The sequence below is a fragment of the Salvelinus alpinus genome, chromosome 1 (genome assembly GCF_045679555.1).
Source record: "Salvelinus alpinus chromosome 1, SLU_Salpinus.1, whole genome shotgun sequence".
Taxonomy (NCBI): Eukaryota; Metazoa; Chordata; class Actinopteri; order Salmoniformes; family Salmonidae; genus Salvelinus; species Salvelinus alpinus.
Genome location: NC_092086.1, coordinates 94,138,192 through 94,162,674, shown reverse-complemented (window position 1 = coordinate 94,162,674; position 24,483 = coordinate 94,138,192). Strand labels below are relative to the sequence as shown.

At 44.1% G+C, this 24,483-nt stretch overlaps 1 protein-coding gene across 1 annotated transcript; it reads left to right on the top strand.

Annotated features, from left to right (window-relative positions):
- Positions 1-1,708: 1,708 nt before the first annotated feature.
- radx (RPA1 related single stranded DNA binding protein) lies at positions 1,709-23,817 on the top strand. The gene is given in 7 exon segments (XM_071387530.1): positions 1,709-1,846; positions 4,783-4,915; positions 7,721-8,313; positions 8,465-8,657; positions 8,815-9,604; positions 9,754-13,714; positions 13,809-23,817. Coding segments are annotated over 3 exon segments (792 nt in total). The 3' UTR covers positions 8,242-8,313; positions 8,465-8,657; positions 8,815-9,604; positions 9,754-13,714; positions 13,809-23,817.
- The last annotated feature ends 666 nt before the right edge of the window (positions 23,818-24,483 follow it).

The following is a 24,483-nucleotide window of genomic DNA, read 5'->3' as shown; positions in this document are numbered from 1 at the left end:
TTCTGCGTGTTTTCATTCATGTGTAGCTGAAGTTTATTCTCTCTGATGTAACTCTGAAAGGAGTCCAGTCCAGTTAAAATACACTATATATACAAAAGTATGTGGACACACCTTCAAATTAAAGGATTTGGTTATTTCAGCCACAACCGTTACTGACAGGTATATAAAATCGAGCACACAGCCATGCAATCTCCATAGACAAACATTGTCAGTAGAATGGCCTTATTGAATAACTCAGTGACTTTCAACGTGGCACTGTCATAGGATGCCACCTTTACAACAAGTCAGTTCGTCAAATTTCTACCCTGCTAGAGCTGCCTCTTGAACTGTAAGTGCTGTTATTGTGAAGTGGAAACGTCTAGGAGCAACAACGGCTCAGTCACGAAGTGGTAGGCCGCACAAGCTCAAAGAAGGGACCGCCAAGCACTGAAGCGTGTAAAAATTATCTGCCATCGGTTGCAACACCAAACTGTCTCTGGAAGCAACATCAGCACAAGAACTGTTCGTCAGGAGCTTCATGAAATGGGTTTCCATGGCCAAGCAGCCACACACAAGCCTAAGATCACCATACACAATGCCAAGCGTCGGCTGGAGTGGTGTATTGCTCGCCCGCCATTAAACTCTCAGGAGTGATGAATCACCCTTCACCATCTGGCAGTCCAACAGACGAATCTGGGTTTGGCGGATGCCAGGAGAATTCTACCTGCCCGAATACATGGTACCAACTGTAAAGTTTGGTGAATGAGGAATAATAATGGTCTGGGGCTGTTTTCATGGTTTGGGCTAGGCACCTTAGTTCCAGTGAAGGGAAATCTTAACACTACAGCAAACAGTGACATTCTAGACGATTCTGTGCTTTCAACTTTGTGGCAACAGTTTGGGGAAAGCCCTTTCCTTTTTCAGCATGACAATGCCCCATGGCACAAAGTGAGGTCCATACAGAAATGGTTTGTCGAGATTGGTGTGTAAGAACTTGACTGGCCTGCACAGAGCCCTGACCTCAACCCCATCGAACACCTTTGGGATTAATTGGAACGTTGACTGCGAGCCAGACCTAATCACCCAACCCCACTAATGCTCTTGTGGCTGAATGGAAGGAAGTCCCTGCAGCAATGTTCCAACATCTAGTGAAAACCCTTCCCAGAAGAGTGGAGGCTGTTGTAGCAGCAAAGGGGGTACCAACTCCATATTGTAGCGACCCGCACAGACAGCTGTGTGTTATGTGTTAGGCTAGGAGGTGGTTGTGTTGTACTGACCAGTACCCGGTGTTCGCGGGGTCCGACATGTCAATCAACCTGCTATCTGCCAATCACGGGAATGCCTGGAATGTTCTGATGCCGGGCATCCTGGTGGTTGGCGGAGTGGCGTGGAGGGGGGTTGGGCAGGGGGGTGGAGCATTGGAAGTTAAGACCAGGTTCAGCCTTTGTTCTCTCTCTCTTACGTCTGGGCTTCACAAGAGAAGGTCACGATTGGCTTGTGGGTTATCTGTCATCTCTTTGGCGTGTGCTACGGCCCAAACAGTAGCCTGTGTAAAGTTGGTTTAATAAACCGTCAATTCGCAAACTCAAGCCTCTGTCTGGACAATTGTTCATTTATGATCTAGTCAGGTCATTACATTGGTGTCAGAAGTAAAAACGTTGATACAAGTTAGCCAGCTAGCTAGCTGACTTATGTGGCTAGCTACCGTAGGTGAGAACGGGGATTGAAAATGCTTCGAGGGAATCCGAAAGTGAAGGTGGAGGTAGGGGACGATTATGGCCAAGGAGGTGCGTGTGAATGGACGTCGGGGGTTCTGTCTGAGGAGATCGCCAGGGCGTCGGAGCGCAGAGGCCGCTTGAGGGAGGACGTTAGAGCGATGGCGGCTGAAGCGGGCATGAGTGCTTCGTCGACTGTATTTCGCGCGGATTCTGGTGGGCGGACCGAAGTGGTGACGTCGACGCGGCGTGACGAGGAATCTGGGGCTCAGGATGTAAACAAACATGGCGGCGCCCAGTTCCCGGCTGCGTCCGTATCTGTTAAGACCCCGAAGTACTCCGGTAAGGCGGATTGGGAAGCTTTTCATGCTCAGTTTGAACTGTTAGCTCATTTTAGGGGGTGGTCGGATGAAGAAAGGGCACTGCAGTTGGCTTTATGCCTCACGGATGAAGCTCTGGCCTGTTTGATATTGATTAGCCCCGAGGACAGGCATGATTATGGTGCTTTAGTGGGAGCACTGAGGAGGCGCTATGGACAGTGTGTACAGCCCGGGCTACTGCGCTCCGAACTGAGTAATAGACGCAGGCAGCCTGGAGAGCCTCTACGGGTGCTAGCTAATGACATTGAGAGCCTCTCTCGGCGGGCATATGCTCACATGCCCCCTTCCGTGCAGAGCGAGCTAGCACGGGACCAGTTCATACAGGCGCTCTCTCCTACGGAGCTGCGCATACAGACCCAGCTGGCTCATCCTGAGTCATTGCAGACAGCCTTGGAGATGGCTTTGGAGAGGGAGCTGGTGTGGGCTGGGGCTTCAGCTGGGGCTTTGGTGGGGGTGCAGGGAGACACACCCTCTGTGCGAGCTGGGGGGCAGAGCAGCCCGGAGCCGGAAAAGCCTGCTTGGGTGGCCGAAATGACAAAACTCATTCGTGCTGTGTCGCTACAGGCGGCACGAAACACACGCCCTGGTCCCAGGGTCTGCTGGGGTTGTGGCCAGCCAGGCCATCTGCGCCGAGATTGCCCCATGTCCCCCAGAGCTCAGGGAAACGGCTCGGGGTCCGCATAGACCGGGTAGTGCGGACCCCTGGCTTTCTATCCCAACCACCATCATCTTCAGGAGGAGCCCACCGGCACAGACGGGGAAGCAAGGCTCCACTTCCCCCAGAAGCAGACGAGGGCAAGCGGATGGAGCCTGTTGTTGTGGTGGGCCGGACCTGTGTTGGGGACTTTTGTCATGTCCCTGTCACTGTGGAGGGGGTGCCCTGCTCCGCCCTGGTGGACACTGGGTCCACAGTAACCCTGGTGAGGCCAGATATTGTGCCAGGTTGGACTCAGTGTGAGCCTACAACTGTGCAGCTCCGCACAGTCACGGGTGAGCTGGCACCCATGAAAGGGAAGGGAATAATGACTCTGACAGTAGGGGGCAGGACTGTGCGTCATCCTGTGTGGGTGGCGGCTGTGCAGGACCCTTGTATCCTGGGGTTGGACTTTCTTAGGAGCACAGGCTGCCAGTTAGACCTAAATAGGGGCACACTGAGCTTCCAGGGAGGGACGGAAGTCACCATGGCCCCCCCTAATGTCACATTCACTCAACCCAACAAACCCTTTACTCCAACAGTTAAAGCAGCAGAGACTCATGGCTGCGCCCCCTCCCCCACAGCTGTGTGTGACTTTTCCCCAGTCCCCCTGTCACCTACGGCGGTGTGTTACATTCCCCCAGCTACCTCCATGACACAGCCCTCTGTGAGCCCGGGCCGCACCCCCCCAGCCCAGCTACCCCAGATGGGAGAGGAGAGGACACTGTCTGCAGTGAGGGAGATATGGGGGAGGAACTGTGTTGGTCTTGACCCCGAGCAGCAGGTACGGTTGTGGCAGTTGCTGTTTGAATTCAGAGACAGCTTTGCGTTGAGTGAGGAAGAGGTGGGTCAGACTCATCTGGTGCAGCATGAGATCGACACAGGTGATGCTCGACCCATCAAGATGCGTCCCCGCCGTATCCCGCTGGCACGCCAGGAGGCGGCAGACAAGGCTGTGTTGGAGATGCAGCGGGCAGACTTCATTGAGCCCTCAGACAGCCCCTGGGCGGCGCCAGTCGTCATGGTTCCGAAGAAGGGGGGCAAGCTGAGGTTCTGTGCGGACTACAGGCGGCTGAATGAGGTAACCAGGAAGGACTCATACCCCATACCACGTATCGATGAGTCGCTGGACCTGGTTAAGGGGTCCTCCTGGTTCTCCTCACTAGACCTCCGCAGTGGCTACTGGCAGGTGCCCCTCTCCCCAGAGGCCAGAGCCAAAACTGCGTTCTCCACTAACAGAGGACACTGGCAGTTCAAGGTCCTGTGCTTTGGCCTGTGCAACGCTCCAGCTACTTTTGAGCGTTTGATGGACAGGGTGCTGGATGGCATCCCCCGACAGCAGTGTCTGGTATACCTCGATGACATCCTGGCCCATGGCAGCTCCTTCCAGTCAGCCCTGGGGGCGCTACGGCGTGTGCTGGAGAGGGTGGCTGCCGCAGGTCTGAAGCTCCACCCCGAGAAGTGCCACTTCATGAGGAGAGAGGTGTCCTTCTTGGGCCACCGAGTGGGGAAGGAGGGGATCAGCACCATGGAGGACAAGGTAGGGGCTGTCAGAGACTGGCCCACCCCCACCGACCAGCGTCAGCTGAAGAGCTTCCTGGGCCTGGCCTCGTACTACAGGAGGTTTGTACGGGGCTTCTCAAGCGTTGCTGCTCCACTGAACCGCCTGCTGCCGAAGGACAAGGCTTTCACTTGGACAGTGGAGTGTGAGGAGGCGTTCAACACCCTCAAACGTGCACTGATCGAGGCCCCCGTGCTCGCCCCCCCTGACCTCACCTTGCCCTTTATCCTGGACACAGACGCGAGCAATGTGGGCATGGGTGGGGTGCTGGCCCAGGTGGGGCCAGAGGGGGAGAGAGTGGTGGCGTACTTCAGCAAAACATTTGACAAACATGAGCGCCGCTACTGTGTCACCCGGCGGGAGCTCTTGGCTGTTGTGGCTTCCGTCAAACACTTCAAGTACTACCTGGGTGGTCTGCCCTTTACTGTAAGGACTGACCACTCTGCTCTCCAGTGGCTCATGTCTTTCAGAGAGCCAGAGGGGCAGGTGGCACGCTGGTTGGAGGAGCTTCAGCCTGATGACTTCACGGTGGTGCACAGGGCAGGGGCACGCCACTCCAACGCCGACGCCATGTCCCGTCGGCCCTGTACTGCAGACGGCTGCCGCCACTGTGAACGGAGAGAGGGACGGGAGAGAGAGCTGCGGGCAGAGGAGGGTGTCTGTGCCACAGTGTGTCGGGCGAGCGGGCCTGTCTGCTGTGAGCTGCAGACTGTCGACGTGGCTGAATGGCGGCAGCAGCAGGGACGGGACACAGACCTACAGCCAGTGCTACAGTGGGTAGAGGCGCAGGTGAGGCCACCATGGGAAGAGGTGACAGCGCTCTCACTCGCGACCAAAGGGTTGTGGTCGAAGTTTGAGAGACTGCGGCTGGCTGATGGCGTGCTACAGCGGGCATGGAAGGAGTCAGCTACGGGAGAGGAGAGGTGGCAGGTGGTGGTCCCAAAAGCATTGCGGGAGGCTGTGCTCCAGAGTACTCATGGGGGGGTGGGGACTGGACACTTTGGGGTCACAAAAACACTGCGCCGTCTCCGTCAGGGCTTCTACTGGGGGCAGCACAAGAGGGATGTGGAGGACTTTTGTCGCCGCTGTGACAACTGCACAGCGAGAAAGGGCCCCCCAGGCCGCTCTCATGCTCAGCTCCAACAGTTCCCAGTGGGGGCTCCCATGGAGAGGGTGGGAGTGGATGTAGTTGGGCCGTTCCCCACCACAGACAGTGGAAACCGCTGGGTGCTCACGGCCATGGACTATTTCACAAAATGGCCCGAGGCCTATGCTCTGCCTGACCAGGAGGCAGAGACCATCGTCGACGCCCTGACAGCGGGGATGTTCAGCAGGTTTGGAGCTGCAGAGTCCATCCACAGCGACCAAGGCAGAAACTTTGAGTCCCGTGTGTTCGCCACCATGTGTGAGAGGCTGGGTATGCACAAGACCCGCACTACTCCTCTCCATCCTCAAAGTGATGGCCTTGTGGAGCGCTTCAACAAAACGCTTGGACAGCAGCTGGCCATCGTCTCTTCCAAACACCAGCGTGACTGGGACAAGCACCTGCCTATGGTCCTCATGGCATGCCGCTCCGCTGTCCAAGACTCCACCTCCTGCACGCCTGCCCTCCTCATGCTGGGGAGAGAGATCCGCACCCCTGCGGAGATGGCGTTTGGTCGGCCCCTGGATAGCCCTCATGTTCCTCCGGGGCCGGAGTATGCCCGGAGACTCCAGGACCGCCTGGAGACAGCCCACACCTTCGCCAGAGAGCAGCTGGTGAATGCAGGTGTGAGGCAGAAAAGGAACTATGACGTGCACACCCGGGGAAGGCACTTTGTGGCTGGGGAGCTGGTCTGGGTCTACAGCCCCCTAAGGAAAAAAGGCAGATGCCCCAAGTTGGACAGTCACTGGGTGGGACCCTGCAGTGTCCTGGAGAGGGTAGGGGAGGTTGTGTACCGGGTGCAGCTTCCTCCCAGGGGGAGAAAGGTGGCACTGCACCGGGACAGGTTAGCCCCATACAGAGGGGCCTCTTCTCCCCAAACCCCAGGAACCCCCACAATTCCCCTCTCTGGCAATGACATTCTCCAGGCACCCACCCTCAGGTGCCGCAGACAAGGCTCCAGACAGCCCACTCCCCCTGTCTCCCCCCCTGTGTCACCGCGTGGTTCCCCAGAGCCACGGACTGTATTACCCGTTCCCGCTTCCTTGTCCCCCATATCCCTGCCTTCATCCCCTGGTTCCCAGAGGGGCACTCTGCGACCATCACGGCCACGCAGGCAAAGGAGACCTCCGGGTCGCTTCAGAGACTTTGTTTGTTCCCTCGGGGACGAGGGACTTTGTGGTGGGGGGCTGTGTAGCGACCCGCACAGACAGCTGTGTGTTATGTGTTAGGCTAGGAGGTGGTTGTGTTGTACTGACCAGTACCCGGTGTTCGCGGGGTCCGACATGTCAATCAACCTGCTATCTGCCAATCACGGGAATGCCTGGAATGTTCTGATGCCGGGCATCCTGGTGGTTGGCGGAGTGGCGTGGAGGGGGGTTGGGCAGGGGGGTGGAGCATTGGAAGTTAAGACCAGGTTCAGCCTTTGTTCTCTCTCTCTTACGTCTGGGCTTCACAAGAGAAGGTCACGATTGGCTTGTGGGTTATCTGTCATCTCTTTGGCGTGTGCTACGGCCCAAACAGTAGCCTGTGTAAAGTTGGTTTAATAAACCGTCAATTCGCAAACTCAAGCCTCTGTCTGGACAATTGTTCATTTATGATCTAGTCAGGTCATTACAATATTAATGCCCATGATTTTGGAATGAGATGTTCGACGGGCAGGTGTCACATACTTTTGGTCCTGTAACGTTAGTGTATGTGTGTAGTAGGCTACGTAGTCAGTGCTGCAGCGTTTATGTTTGGAATGACAGCTTCCTATATTCAAATCCATTGGCGCCGAAGCAAAAGCTGAACTCTGAAAAATTCGGCCTACTATCAGAAAGTATACTGTAGCTACAATTTTCCAACCAACTTGTCGTGATTTTCGTAAGTCAAAAAGTAGCCAACGTTAGCTAGCTAGCTAGTCATAAACCGGAAGAACAATTATCATATCAGTAACATCAGCATGCCAGCTATCTGGCTGGCTAACAGCTGAGTTAGCTCCGTAGCTAAAGTTAGTTACTACAGTCGCGTTTTTGTGCACGATTTGATTTGGCAATACATATACAGCTAACACTGGGTTGATGGTTAACGGTAACCCTTGTTTGCGTGGTCAGCTGCTGTACAGTAGTCAGCAAATGGCTGTTTAAAAACTGTGTTTACATAGCTACCTAGGTACTTTTTTTAGCCAGCTATGCTAACGTTAGCTAACTTGTTGTAAACAAACCCATTTCGCCCAGTGCACGGTCTGTTATGCACATTAATGAACCATACCTGAAGAAGTTGAAAAAACATCGAATTTGACATATTTCTTACACACTACTTTGGGACAGTTCTTTACAGCAAAAACTCATAACGTTACACTTCAAATTGACAAAACTGATGCTGTTATTTGCCTTCAGAGATATTTGACACAACAACAACCTTACAGCTAAGACACGACAGTGACTGATGGAGTGAGTCTGGCAAGCCACTTGCAATCTGACCGTAGTTTAAATGATCTGGTCCACAAAAACCTTATTCGCAGTGGAATTTATAATAACATTACCCAGTGCTCATTTGTTTACAATGAGAAATTATTTGGTCAGGGTTGTGTTTACACTGAGAAGATTGAACATGGTTCAAAGAAGTCTAATGTTTTGCGCAAGATTAAGGACTTGGATTCCCTCCCCATGGTTACCAAGGATGGATTTAGAAACATTGTGGCATTGCAAAGTGATGCACCCCTGCAGTTGGGTCACAAACATTACCTGTCTCTTTGGAATAATGAGGGTCCTGAAGGCAGAGTATAGGTTCTAGATGGTAAAACGATAATTTCAGTTGCTAACTATTGTGAGAATTACAATGGTGATTACCTGAACCAGGTGAGTAGTATCTATATCATAATAACACTTTACACATATACCATCTCTTCTCTACTCAACCCTGACAATATAATTAACGTTTCTTTGAATGTTGTCTGTATGAAGTGTCTCATCAGGATTGGCACTCTTTGTGTATTTCTCCATGCTCCAGACTTACTTTGAGGTCGCAGACCAAAGTGTCACCATGCCCCTTGTCATGTAGAATGAGCTGTGGCCAGAGTGGTACCAGAGACTGAATGTTGGAACTGTGCTTTACTTCAAAAACTACACCCTCAAGCAGAGTAATCCAAACAGGTCTCGACCTGACATAGACAACCACAGAATGAAGAGCTTTCACTCAGTAGGTACTGAACTCAACCTAACTTAGTGATTCACAACTTAGCAAATCAACATACAGTACATTGCCAGGCAGACACTCCTGATTGGTAATTTTGAAATAATATTCTGTCTGAATACTGAATACTGTGAAACTCTTCATTTTTACTATGCATGGCCTTGTAGAAATCTGTCTGAATCCTTGGAATCCCACTGCACTCCTTACTGTGGTTCCAGCCAAGTGTGCAGTCTCAATGGGGCTTGCCTAAGGTTTCCTACCAGTTCACCACCAGGTAAGTTCACAACCACATTAAGCAATTTAAATGAGATTGTATGTAAAAACAAAAGGCCTTTCCCTGCGTAACATTTACAACATTACTAAGCAGTCTTTATCATCTGCATGAACTACTCATTCCTTGCTTCTTATAAGTGTTTTTCTTGAAGAACAATTCTGCATGTGATGTGCATGTGATGCATGTGCATGTGATGTCATTGGCTTGGTAACTTTTGTGGGTCGGGTGGAGAGAGTCAAGAGTAAGGGTCAGAGGTGTTCGTTAGACTTGGACTAGTCATTTATTCTGAAAATGTAACACAAATGCTCGTGATTTTTTTTCCGTCTTTTGCAGGCCCAGAAAAATACTGGACTTACCGCTGGGTCCATGCAGTGTAACATCCAATAGTCCTTTTATTTTGGAGCTTTCTGCTTCTTCACAACCAGAAATATACCATGGGATATACCCAAGCAAATATTTTTACTATAGTACTAGCTATAACAGTTATTAGCTATAATACAAACAATTCAATAGGTAAACGGCAACAGAACTCTTCTAATTGTACTTATTGTCTCCCTGCTCTGCACCCTCCCCATATCACATTGCAGTAACATACCTGGTGTGCACTCAGATGAGAAAGTGTTAAGAGCAAGACTCACTGCCTTACCTCACCAGCAGCTGCAAGACACATATATTTTGTACCAGTAAGTGCAGCTGTCATTTGCGAAGAAAAAAATAAAATATAAACAGTACAACTGTTTTACTTAAAAAAGAATATATGGACACAATGCAACATTATGTTAATATAATCTAGTATGTATTGATTAACTTGATTGATGTAGTTTTCCCTCAGGGTATCACAAGGGCCAGCCCTACCTGTCAGACCCCAGGGTGAAGCTTCGTCCAGTGGACCAAGACTGAAGGACAGCATTATGCTGAAGAAGACTGTTGTTGGTGGCCATTATTGCTTCCCTCACACCCCTCAGATATTCACACAGTCAGTGGCAGATGGCTCAGGTGAGTGAGGTGAACCTTTTCAAGAAGGAAAGATGTCTGTAATATGCAACACTGGTTTTTGTATGTTTGTTGTTTTTTAACCACAGCAGACATCACCATTTAATCATTTTCATATTTATTTCCCATCCACCAGCTTAAGTTCTTTTGGTTGCTGCAAATTACCTAAAGAGGGAGATGGAGGGTCTGCATTATCATTAGCACAAGCAGCTGGCAATCCAAGGTCAGATCATTGCTGTGCAGTATGTGGCATGGCCAGAGGAGGCACTGTCAGACCAGTTAGGCTTTATTGATTGCTTTACTGTGGGTTATACAATGAATTTAAGGAGGATCTTTTGGTCAGCTGTCCTGCCAAAATCAAAATTTTAACAGTCTTGATGAAAATAACCAATTATGTGACATTTTATCAGGTAACAATAATGTAAGTGCCAAAGCCTGCCACCTTATCCTCCAACGGATACTTTATTTTTTATAAGAGCCTAATTGACCCTTTAGCCGCTGTACTTTATGCATAAATGTGTATAGGTTATGTAAGGCATTATATATTACGCCTGTACCATGTTTGCCGATGATTGTTTTTAGTGTTTCAAAACTCAGTTTGAGTGGTCCACAATGTGTTAAAAAAATAAAAAAGTATTATAGTATCATTGTGGAGTGACACATCAATACATTTTTCTAACTCTAGATACACTGAGTACACAAAAAACTAAGAACACATGCTCTGTCCATGACAGACTGACCAGGTGAATGCAATGATCCCTTATTGATGTCACTTCTTAAATCCACTTCAATCAATGTATAGGAAGCGGTGTCTAAAAAAATATTTTTAAGCTTTGAGACATTTTATTTTTAACCCTTATTTTACCAGGTAAGTTGACTGAGAACACATTCTCATTTACAGCAACGACCTGGAGAATAGTTACAGGGGAGATAAATGAGCCAATTAGAAGCTGGGGATGATTTGGTGGCCATGATGGTATGAAGGCCAGATTGGGAATTTAGCCAGGACACCAGGGTTAACGCCTCTACTCTTACTTTTATTTTTATTTTTTATTTCACCTTTATTTAACCAAGTAGGCTAGTTGAGAACAAGTTCTCATTTACAACTGCGACCTGGCCAAGATAAAGCAAAGCAGTGCGACAGAAACAACACAGAGTTACACATGGAATAAACAAGTCAATAACACAGTAGGGGGGGGAAATGAGTCTATATACATTGTGTGCAAAAGGCATGAGGAGGTAGGCAATAAATAGGCCATAGGAGCGAATAATTACAATTTAGCAGATGGAGTGATAAATCATCAGATGATCATGTGCAAGTAGAGATACTGGTGTGCAAAAGAGCAGAAAAGTAAATAAATAAAAACAGTAAGGGGATGAGGTAGGTAAATTGGGTGGGCTGTTTACAGATGGACTATGTACAGCTGCAGCGATCGGTTAGCTGCTCAGATAGCAGATGTTTAAAGTTGGTGAGGGAAATAAAAGTCTCCAACTTCAGCGATTTTTGCAATTCGTTCCAGTCACAGGCAGCAGAGAACTGGAAGGAAAGGCGGCCAAATGAGGTGTTGGCTTTTGGGATGATCAGTGAGATATACCTGCTGGAGCGCGTGCTACGGGTGGGTGTTGTTATCGGGATCAGTGAACTGAGATAAGGCAGAGCTTTACCTAGCATGGACTTATAGATGACCTGGAGCCAGTGTAGCGAGGGCCAGCCGACTAGAGCATACAGGTCGCAGTGGTGGGTGGTATAAGGTGTTTTAGTAACAAAACGGATGGCGCTATGATAAACTGCATCTGGTTTGCTGAGTAGAGTATTGGAAGCTATTTTGTAGATGACATCGCCGAAGTCGAGGATCGGTAGGATAGTCAGTTTTACTAGGGTAAGTTTGGCGGTGTGAGTGAAGGAGGCTTTGTTGCGAAATAGAAAGCCGATTCTTGATTTGATTTTGGATTGGAGATGTTTAATATGAGTCTGGAAGGAGAGTTTACAGTCTAGCCAGACACCTAGGTATTTATAGATGTCCACATATTCTAGGTCGGAACCGTCCAGGGTGGTGATGCTAGTCGGGCGGGCGGGTGCAGGCAGCGAACGGTTGAAAAGCATGCATTTGGTTTTACTAGCGTTTAAGAGCAGTTGGAGGCCACGGAAGGAGTGTTGTATGGCATTGAAGCTCGTTTGGAGGTTAGATAGCACAGTGTCCAAGGAAGGGCCAGAAGTATACAGAATGGTGTCGTCTGCGTAGAGGTGGATCAGGGAATCGCCCGCAGCAAGAGCAACATCATTGATATATACAGAGAAAAGAGTCGGCCCGAGAATTGAACCCTGTGGTTCCCCCATAGAGACTGCCAGAGGACCGGACAACATGCCCTCCGATTTGACACACTGAACTCTGTCTGCAAAGTAGTTGGTGAACCAGGCGAGGCAGTCATCAGAAAAACCGAGGCTACTGAGTCTGCCGATAAGAATATGGTGATTGACAGAGTCGAAAGCATTGGCCAGGTCGATGAAGACGGCTGCACAGTACTGTCTTTTATCGATGGCGGTTATGATATCATTTAGTACCTTGAGCGTGGCTGAGGTGCACCCGTGACCGGCTCGGAAACCGGATTGCACAGCGGAGAAGGTACGGTGGGATTCGAGATGGTCAGTGATCTGTTTATTAACTTGGCTTTCGAAGACCTTAGATAGGCAGGGCAGGATGGATATAGGTCTGTAACAGTTTGGGTCCAGGGTGTCTCCCCCTTTGAAGAGGGGGATGACCACGGCAGCTTTCCAATAAGTGCCATGGGATCTTTAGTGACCACAGAGAGTTAGGACACCCATTTGACGTCCCACCTGAAAGACGGCATCCTACTCAGGGCAATGTCCCTAATCACTGCCCTGGGGCATTGGGATATTTGTTGTTTGTTTTTTTGACCAAAGGAAAGAGTGCCTCCTTCCAGCAGCATCTGGCAAGCCATTAGGGTGGTGTGCTGTGCATGTGTGCCATTCAGGGGGGTGAATGGGAAAGACAAAAGATATAAGTGCCTTTGAACGGGGTATGGAAGTAGGTGCCAGGCACACCGGTTTGTGTCAAGAACTGCAACACTGCTGGGTTTTTCACGCTCAACAGTTTCCCATGTTTATCAAGAATGGTCCACTACCTAATGGACTTCAAGCCAACTTAACACAACTGGAGTTAACATGGGCCAGCATCCCTGTGGAATGGTTTTGACGCCTTGTAGAGTTGTGCACCTCAATATTAGGAAGGTGTTCCTAATGTTTGCTATACTCAGTATATATAACACATTTCATGTTATTTTAACACACTAATTCTCTTTTTCTAAAGTCGGTGCATTGTTTTTTTTTTTACAAGAACAGGACAGGATACATTGAAAGACAAAAAAAAAAACTGTTACCTGTACAGGAATGATTTGCTGTTGGTAAGTCAAGTTTAGAATACGATTCAGTCTGTGGGTGAGACTGTTGTGGCTGTACCTAACCCACAGTGATCAGAAAACTGTAGACGTAACTGAAACACAGAAAAACAGGGAAACAGCGCCCTCTGGTGTGCAGAGCTCAGCAGACGGGGGAAAAACAACCCAAGTGAGGTGAGTTTCAAAACACAGGTGGGCTATAAAACATTACTAAACATTTAAAATTGTACTTGTAACTCCCCTTTACTACGGCATTTGAAATTGTATTTGTATATTTTACATTGTCATGATGACGTCACTTGCGTGTTTTAGAATAATTGTATTTTGTCTTTTAGAGTGATAAAGCAATGCTACATCACTCGGGCCAGGATGCAAGAGAAAAGGTACTGAATCAACTTTATCTGCCATAATCAGTTCTCTATGCCCATCAGGGACCCACCCAGTAGCTCAGGTTATGAGAGCTTTGTCTGTTCACAGAGAAGCTGGCCGTGGCTTTACAGAATAGGAGCTAGTGGAGCTGGAAGAGAGAGTGATTCTGAATCAGAGGAAGAAGTTGGTCCACTAGATAGAAACCCAGACCAAACCAGAGCCAGTGGACAACAAAGTCCATCAGGTATAAGAGTGCTGTGCCACATGAACATACTATCTCAACATTTATCTGTGGCCAAGCTTCTATTACTCTGTTTATGAACTAAGCATGGCTAGCCTGAGAAATTAACTATGCTGTCTGTCTGGAACCATGGAAACTGCTTGCCATTAATGAGGGGTGTTGCAACAAGGCTAGTGACACTGATATGCCTACTATATTTTGTTTCTAAGATATTCCACAGAGTGACGGCGCTCCAAGAGAGAGTGGTTACGGACTGTGATGGAATTTTTTAAAAGCAGCTCGTGGCTGAAGCAGAGACGAGAAGTGTCAGAATATTTGGGTCAATGACGAATAAGGTTTTCAAAAACATTTTAAAAGGGAAAAATATTAATTTCGAAACATTTGTTATGTTCCCTTGAGTGTTACCTACAATGTGTTTGCACATTCAGGATTTGTCGCTTTTTATGCAAGTTAAATTTACTTCCTAAAAAAAGTCATCCTGTCTGACCATACATTTTTTTATATAAAAAACGTTTTCTGACCATTATTTCTATCAAAGAAGAGTAAAATATGAATATAAACATGGTCTCAGTTATTCAATATCAAAGAAGTTAAAAATGACGGTATAATTTTTTTTTTTTTTTACTTTTCACTGGACGACCCCAAATTTTGAATGACTGTCAACTAAAACTTCTGTTAGAGAAATTAAAACCATATACAATTTTACAAAAATGCATTTTTCTCTTATCGACTGAGCTTCTCTGCATTTTATTAGACAATATAATAATGTTATTGTTTTTAACCATTAAGTACCGAATGATCATTGCTGGTTGCACCGAATGACTATTATTTTAGTGTAATTTTTTTTGGGCAGATCTCTTTCCCTCTTACAGAAACACACACATACATAAACAGTATGGTTTCTTATTCAACTACAATGATGCCTTTAATGCTTAATAAATTACAAGAAATGTGACTCAAATGTTTATCACGCAGAAACATTTCATCATGAACATGGCAATGAACTTCTAAAAATGATTAAAATTCTGCACTATGATACATTTTTCAAACAATGTTAAAACAGTTAAGAATCAATGTAATACATACATAGTAAAGTTCTTGAAGTACAGTAATGACATTCAAACATTAAAATACAAAACGTTTAAGAAAGTGTTCTACATTACATCAATTACTCATTTGATTAAAAACTAATGAAATTGCTCTGTGCAATGTCTTGTAAAAACATTAATGTAACATTAAAACATCCACAGATATGTTTAAGTTTGTGCAGAACAGTGCAAGATTAAAACAATTATAAATGTGAAAGCAATTTATGAGGTTCAACCATTAAATACAAATGATTTCATTGCAGCAAAAGTTGTAACAGAAACTCAAGTTGACAATTATCAAACTTGCATTCCTCAGTTTGTTTGATGATGTTGCACTCATGTGACAAGAAAGCAGCCCAGTCTGTGTCGGACAGCCGAGATGCTCTTAAGCTCAAGGGCTTGGGCTCACTGATCATTTCCTTCACATCTCTTTCATAGTACAAGGTAATGTCTGGCACAGATGACCAGACAAAAACATTCCTCACTCCATACTGCTGCATAGAAGTGATCAGCACTTCCTCCCCAATCACCTTCAGTACCTGGCCTACAAAGGGGCGGTAGCGGTAAGTGAGTAAAATCACTGAGAAAGCCAAGCCAGTAAAAAAGTCATATTATAACCTATGTTGTGATAATTAGGTTGTTTGCTCAAACCCATTCGTTCATTCGCCACCGTGATATACAATAAGGCCGTGACAACAAAAAAACAACAGTCACGGAATAAATTCAACTACACATACGTTTGTTTCATCACAAAACTGGAGAGCAATATCTGTGGTGAAGGCCACAAAGGAAATATTGCATACAAACAGTTATTTTTATTATTTTATTTAATCAGGCAAGTCAGTTAAGAACAAATTCTTATTTGCAATGACAGCCTACCCAGGAATAGTGGGTTAATAAATGCCTTGTTCTCACGTAAACATGTTTTACAGGCAACTGCTTGTGCACCCATGTGAGAACTTGACTTTTACCTTTAAGTATGCATCTTGAGTATCAAAATAAAATACAAGCTTTTCAGATAATTCAAAATTTGTATTGTTTTTTAGCATTTTCTGGGGGGGTAAAACATGACAGGGAGTGGAAATGTGAACTTATTAAACATTTACGAGCAACTTCCTAACATTTCTTCTTAACCAAAGGCTGCCTCACAGGCATCTTAATGATGTCACATATTGTCACTAGTATCATCATGTGATTTGATCCAAAATGGTGACTTCATGTCAGTTGCACCGAATGATAATCATGAAGGCTAATTTTCCGGACAAAAGTATTTCAAGTATTTAAAACCTTTCTGCCTAAACTGTCTTACCCATATAAAAGTGTAGTGCAGTAGACCATTAGAAAATCATGCCAGAATAATCTTTTGACAGTTTTGTTATGATTTAAGATGTTTTATTAACACTTATATAGATTGTATTTCGTTTTTGGACAGGTGCACAGAATGAAAAAGTGACAATTTTTTCACATCTAACCATTAACTCTTTTAGGACAAAGTAAAAGAGAAAGAGCATAGTTTCATAACATAAAATGTGTATATATTGGTTGTTGATTTTGGGAAAATATTTCATTCGGACACCAAAATATGCACATCAAGCCATTGACACATTTAAATTCTAGTTGTGTATACCCAGAGTGCCTTTCTCAGATATTCAGATTTGTCGACAAGACCCTTCTGCTGCAGCAGAGTAACCTCCATGCTGCCAGGTGGATGCTAGAGCAAACCACAGACACCTTCTCACCAGTAGCCTGCAAAGGATACTATAAGACCACAATATTTGGTAATGTAGAGGCTCCTGTTCATCATTTATTTGCATTTCTTTCATTTGACTCGAGTTAATCAGGGATTTTGTTTTATACATCCTTAGTGTTTTTGTTTTATTAATACTTTATTGCTTATTTGCTTTTACTTTCATTGTTTTACTCTAAAATGTGTTGATTGTATACTATTTTAAATGCACTTAAAATAGTTTGATTTGATTCATTATACATCTCCCTTTGTTGAAATAGGACATGCATGAATGTATAATTGTGTATGTTATACTCACTGTATTGTTTGTGAGTACAGGAGTTGCACACACTACCATGTCTCTCTCTCTCTCTCTCTCTCTCTCTCTCTCTCTCTCTCTCTCTCTCTCTCTCACTATAAACCAGTTGATGGCCATCAATGCTGCTTTTGTTCCTGTGATGCCATCTGGGGACCGCAGGTCCTTAGGTCTGTCTCAAGACCCCCATGACAACACACTTCTGTCTTGCCTGTCTGCAGGCTTCCTCTGACCTCTCGCAGACCCCCTGAGCCTGAGTGAAGCTGCTCTCCCTGAACCCGGTAACACACCGGGAAGAGGGGGACAGGAGGGGAGGATAAAGACACACCCCTGGGAGCCAGTCATGGGGCACTGCTTTTAGCTGAGGCGGAAGACCCTGGCTATTTTCAAGCCGACAACTATTCGTGGTTCATGACCTGCTCACAAGCATATTTACAATATCAAATTTCCTAATGTTGACCTTCAAGTGGGGCTTTCAACTTTAAAACTCGAGTCCACTTAAGAGAGCAGTTATGGCAAATATGCTGTCCATTCCTGAGGTTAGACTGAGTATTGATTACATGGTACAGTGTAGGGTCGAATCAAACATGATTTTCATGGTACATTCTGTCTACACATAATATTAAGCATCGATTCATTAATTATGTAAAATGTAGACACTGTATTCAGGAGGGCTGTATGCATAATGTTTCTACAACTTAAAGTAACTGTCCAGTGTTTCCAGATTTCTATGAAATATGACATATAATTAATTACAATAAGAGTAGAATAGTTTTCCTTCCAAAAAAAGTGTAATAAAGGATGTTAAAAAGCAGATTTTATGTATTAGAATGGTGTTGGCGTACCCCAACAACAGAATGGTGTGGGTGTATAGCGGTCATTAAAAATACTAATGCGAGTAGACCACTGATTGGCCAGCTCATCCTCTACAGGAGGATGACATCATCCTCTGAGGAAATGGCAAGCATTTTTGAAACGGTCTGTTTGAGATACAAGGTTGAGGTGGTGTTTTTGAGAGGTTTTTTTTCTCCAATTTATGCTTTGGCCACATATGAGTATAGGATGCGTCAACAACATTATTTGGGTATGGAGTTAACAGTTTATCAACTTTTAAAAGTGAGATTTTAACTGGACAATTACTTTAAATATTTTTTAATTTGTGTATGCTGGTTTTTCTTTTTTGTTCTTTCAGAAGAGATTTTGTCAACTGCTGCGGAGCTGAAAGACATTCATTTTGTGTGTATCCCTGACCTCTGTCATCTGGGAGGAGAGAAAGAAGAGGTTCTCATCACCAAGGTGTATAGAATGACAGACATCGCTTTGGATAATATATTGGACCACAATATGTATGAAATGAATTTGTTCTTTGTTAACATGATTAGGCAATCACGTTTTATTGTTAAATTCTGGAAATATTTTTGTAGATATTGTTTGTGGCAATTTTCTGTTTTTTTAAACTGGGGGTTTGAGTATCTGGAGAAAAAGGAAAACTTTTGGTTTTTGTTTCATTAGTCCATTGCTGATATAGTCCCAAAATGTTTTGTATTTGTATTTATTATGGATCCTTATTAGCTGCTGCCAATGAAGCAGCTACTCTTCCTGGGGTCCAGCAACATTAAGAGATGTATATACAGTTAAAAATATTACACTTCATTTCATTTACCCAATACATTTAGTGTGTTCCCAAATACAATGCTCTTATTTTTTTATTTTTTGGGGGACTAATTTATTCATTGCCACCAGTTCTGAAACACTAACTGCAGCTCTTTGTTAAGTGTTGCAGTGATTTCACTCACTGTAGTAGCTGATGTGTATAGTGTTGAGTCATCCACATTCATAGCCACACTGGCTTTACTCAAGGCCAGTGGCATGTCAGTAGTAAAGATTGAAAAAGCAAGGGGCCTAGACAGCTGCCCAGGGGAATTCCTGATTCTACCTGGATTATGTTGGAGGCTTCCATTAAAGAACACCCTCTGTGTTCTGTTTGACAGGTAACTCTTTATCTACAATATAGCAGGGGGTGTAAAGCCATAACACATACATTTTTCCATCAGCAGATAATGTCAAAACAGCTCCCACAATCTTTTTATCATCAATTTCTCTCAGTCAATCATCAGTCATTTGTGTAAGTGCTGTGCTTGTTGAATGTCCTCCCCTATAAGCGTGCTGAAAGTCTCTTCAATTTGTTTACAGTGAAATAGCATTGTATCTGGTCAAACACCATTTTTTCCAAAGGCTATTTGAGCCAGTCAAGGGGGCTTTACTATTCTTTGGTAGCGGTATTACTTTTGATTCCCTCCACGCCAGAGGGCACACATTTTCTAGTAGGCTTAGATTGAAGATATGGCAAAGAGGAGTGGCAATATTTTCCGCTATTATCCTCAGTAATTTTCCATCCAAGTTGTCAGACCCCGGTAGGGAATTCAAAATGTACAATGCTTGTCTTTCATAATTTGATCATTATACTGGTGTAGTGTCAGCATTTGTTGCTGACATGTCATGCCTAAGTTTGCTAATATTGCCAATGAAAAAATCATAAAAGTAATTGGCAATATCACTGGGTTTTGTGATGAATGAGCCATCTGATTCAATGAATGATGGAGCAGAGTTTGCCTTTCTGCCCAAAATTTCATTTAAGGTGCTCCAAAGCTTTTGACTATCATTCTGTCATTTGTCTTTGTTTCATAGTATAGTTTTTTATTTTTATTCAGTTTAGTCACATGATTTCTCAATTTGCAGTACGTTTACCAATCGGTTCTGCAGCCAGACTTATTTGCCATTCCTTTAGCCTCATCCCTCTCAACTATAAACATTTTCAATTCCTCATCAATCCACAGGGATTTGACAGTTTTTACAGTCATTTTCTTAATGGGTGCATGCTTATTAGCAGTGGTGGAAAAAGTACCCAATTGCCAAACTTGAGTAAAAGTAAAGATAAGAGAATGACTCAAGTAAAAGTGAAAGTCACCCAGTAAAATACTACTTGAGTAAAAGTCTAAAAGTATTTGATTTTAAATATACTTAAGTATCAAAAGTAAATGTTATTTCAAAAATATACTTAAGTATCTAAAGTAAAACTATAAATCATTTCAAAATCCTTATATTAGGCAAACCAGAGGGCACCATTTTCTTGTTTATTTTATTTTATGGATAGTCAGGGGCACACTCCAACACACTGAGTCTGCCAGATCAAAGGCAGTAGGGATGACCAGGGATGTTCTCTTGATAAGTGTGTGAATTGGATCATTTTCCTGTTCTGTTAAACATTCAAAATGTAATGAGTACTTTTGGGTGTCAGGGAAAATGTATGGAGTAAAAAGTACATTATTTTCTTTAGGAATGTAGTATAAGTTGTCAAAAATATAAATAGTAAAGTACAGACTTAAGTAGTATTTTAAAGTATTTTTACTGATGTACTTTACACCACTGCTTATTAGTAACTGGAATAAGCAATTTCATAAATGTGTTAAGAGCAGCGTTTAGTTGCTCTTCATTACACACCACAGACCAACACATTTTCTTTACAGCAACAACATAGGAATCGCTACAAAATGTATTCTATGACCTCTTATACACTATATTAGGCCCAGGCTTTGGAACTTTGGTTTTCCTAGATATGGCTACTATATTGTGATCACTACATGCGCTGGATTTGGATACTGCTTTAAAGATAATTTCTGCAGCATTAGTAAAGATGTGATCAATACATGTTGATGATTTCATTCCTGTGCTGTTTGTAACCACCCTGGTAAGTTGACTGATAACCTGAACCAGGTTGCAGGCACTGGTTACAGTTTGAAGTTTTCTCTTGAGTGGGCAGCCTGATGAAAGCCAGTCAATATTTAAATCACCCAGAAAATGTACCTCTCTGTTGATATCACATACTTTATCAAGCATTTCACACATGTTATCCAGATACTGACTGTTAGCACTTAGTATAGCAGCTTCCCACTAGAACCGGCTTTAGGTGAGGCAGATTAACCTATAACCATATCACTTCAACAGTATTTAACATGAGGTCCTCTATTAGCTTTACAGGAATGTGGTTCTGAATATAAACACCTCCACCTTTGGCATTTCTGTATTTTCTGTACATGTTATAAACGTATTGCTACCACTATCATCAAAGGTATTATCTAAGTGAGGTTCAGAGATTGTCAGAATATGAATGTCATCTGTTACTAGTACATTTTTTATTTCATGAACCTTGTTTCTTATGCTACATACAGTTGAAGTCGGAAGTCTACATACACCTTAGCCAAATACATTTAAACTCAGTTTTTTCACAATTCCTGACATTTAATCCAAGTAAAAAATCCCTGTCTTAGGTCAGTTAGGATCACCACTTTATTTTAAGAATGTGAAATGTCAGAATAATAGAGAGAATGATTTATTTCAGCTTATAATTCTTTCATCACATTCCCAGTGGGTCAGAAGTTTACATACACTCAATTAGTATTTGGTAGCATTGCCTTTAAATTGTATAACTTGGGGCAAACGTTTCGGGTAGCCTTCCACAAGCTTCCTACAATAAGTTGGGTGAATGTTGGCGCATTCCTCCTGACAGAGCTTGTGTAACTGAGTCAGGTTTGTAGGCCTCCTTGCTCACACACACTTTTTCAGTTCTGCCCACAAATGTTCTATGGGATTGAGGTCAGGGCTTTGTGATGGCCACTCCAATACCTTGACTTTGTTGTCCTTAAGCCATTTTGCCACAACTTTGGAAGTATGCTTGTGGTCATTGTCCATTTGGAAGACCCATTTGCGACCAAGATTTAACTTCCAGACCTATGTCTTGAGATGTTGCTTCAATATTTCCACATCATTTTACTTCCTCATGATGCCATCTATTTTGTGAAGTGCACCAGTCCCTCCTGCAGCAAAGCACCCCCACAACATGATGCTGCCACCCCCGTGCTTCATGGTTGGAATGGTGTTCTTCGGCTTGCAAGCCTCCCCTTTTTCCTCCAAACATAACGGTGGTCTTTATGGCCAAACAGTTCTATTTTTGTTTCATCAGACCAGAGGACATTTCTCCAAAAAGTACGATCTTTGTCCCCATGTGCAGTTGAAAACCGTAGTCTGGCTTTTTTATGGCGGTTTTAGAGCAGTGGCTTCTTCCTTACTGAGCGGCCTTTCAGGTTGTGTCGATATAGGACTCGTTTTACTGTGGATATAGATACTTTTGTACCTGTTTCCTCTAGCATCTTCACAAGGTCCTTTGCTGTTGTTCTGGGATTCATTTGCACTTTTCGCACCAAAGTACGTTCATCTCTAGGAGACAGAACGCGTCTCCTTCCTGAGCGGTATGACGGCTGCGTGGTCCCATGGTGTTTATACTTGCGTACTATTGTTTGTACAGATGAACGTGGTACCTTCAGGCGTTTGGAACTTGCTCCCAAGGATGAACCAGACTTGTGGAGGTCTACAATTTGTTTTCTGAGGTCTTGGCTGATTTCTTTTGATTTTCCCATGATGTCAAGCAAAGAGGCACTGAATTTGAATGTAGGCCTTGAAATACATCCGCACTCCAATTGACTCAAATTATGTCAATTAGCCTATCAGAAGCTTCTAAAGCCATAACATAATTTTCTGGAATTTTCCAAGCTGTTTAAAGGCACAGTCAATTTAGTGTCTGTAAACTTCTAACCCACTGGAATTGTGATACAGTGAATTATAAGTGAAATAATCTGTCTGTAAACAATTGTTGGAAAAATGACTTGCGTCATGCACAAAGTAGATATCCTAACCAACTTGCCAAAACTGTAAATTGTTTACAAGAAATTTGTGGCGTGGTTGAAAAACGAGTTTTAATGACTCTCAACCTAAGTGTATGTAAACTTCCGACATCAACTGTATGTTAACGTGGGCTATTTTTAGAACTTTTCTGGGATGCTTGATTGTTTTCATTGCTTTACTGGGAAGAGAAGCAGAAGTAGACATGCTCATGTGATTTATGTTAGTGCAGGGTGAGCTGCATACAGTGGACTTCCTGCTAGGGCACACCGCCTCAGTGCTAACAGTATAACTGGTTCATAGGCAAATGATTACTGCAGGACCAGCAGGGGCATTCAGGGCAGTTAGAGGGACATAAATTAAGTTACTTACATTGTGTCTTCCAATGCCCCTGGGAAAATGTAAATTTTCTGAAGCATTATGACAACTCAGTGACACAATGGTAGGGATTAACTGAGCTGGGCTTGGGTCATTGATAAGTCATTGTCTCAACGCAGGCTTATAAGGCTGTGAAAGGATCCAGGAACCAAAATTATTTGGGTGGATCCCATACTCCTTATGAAACAAGCTTTGTTTCCAGAAGGTATCAAAACTGTCAATACATGTTACACCCACAGAGCTGGAATAGTCTCATAGCCAATTATGGAGGGCTAAAAGTCTCCTGAAACGTATAATGCCACAATTTAGGGGGGCACATAGCCAGATGTTTTGGGGCGTTTGTTGGTGTCAAGCAGAGACCCAATCAGTTCTTTAAAATCCATATTCAGCTGTTCTGAGCTGCATGTCAGCAATCAAGTGTAAGATATATAACTTCCAAAATACAGAAATACAGCAGGCATGAATCATAACGGCAGTATTTCTGTATTTTTAAAGTTATATATCTTGAATATTTTATTGCTGAAAAGCAACACATTTTGGGACAATATCAACAATGGACTAATGAAATGAATACCAAAATATAGTTTCAGGGTGGAATTTTACTTTAAGTATAATTAAACCATTAAATAAAATAATCACATTTTAAAGAGGATTTTTTTTAAATTGCAGGGGTTTTTACTTCAATATTTATGTCAACTCGTCTTCCATATGCACATGCTTAATGTGTCCTTATGCCACAGCATAAAGACAAGCTACATGGGCTCTGGAAAAAGTACATAGAACTATACAGAAGGTAGAATAGTTGAGTAAACATCCTGATAAAGAGGATATAGTTTATGGCTCAAATGTTTAGAGTAAACCACCTAAACTGGTTTCACATTGGGATTAACTTTTCAATTTGTGATGCTGCTGCAAATATGTACAAAGGAATTGCCAAAGTTATTTCGCTAGATCTGTGTTTTAAGCCTACGGTATCACATTATCTTGTGCACTTTTATGGCAGCAGTATTGTATTGACATTTAATGCGTTTGTTGACACTGCTCATTTTAAATCCTGCTAGAACATTTCCTCCTATACACTTTTAATAGCACACTGGCTCGAAACTAATGTAGACAGATCATGTTTTGGAATACAACACTGCAATATTGCAAACAAAAGCATGTGTCAAATCAACAGGCTAACACTCACAGGTAAACCTGAACTTAAAGCTAGTGAGCAAGGTCCACTGAGATAAGACCACAACTGACGTAGACTTGGTTTATGTTACAGAGAAGGGAGGTATCAGTTTACTGCCCTA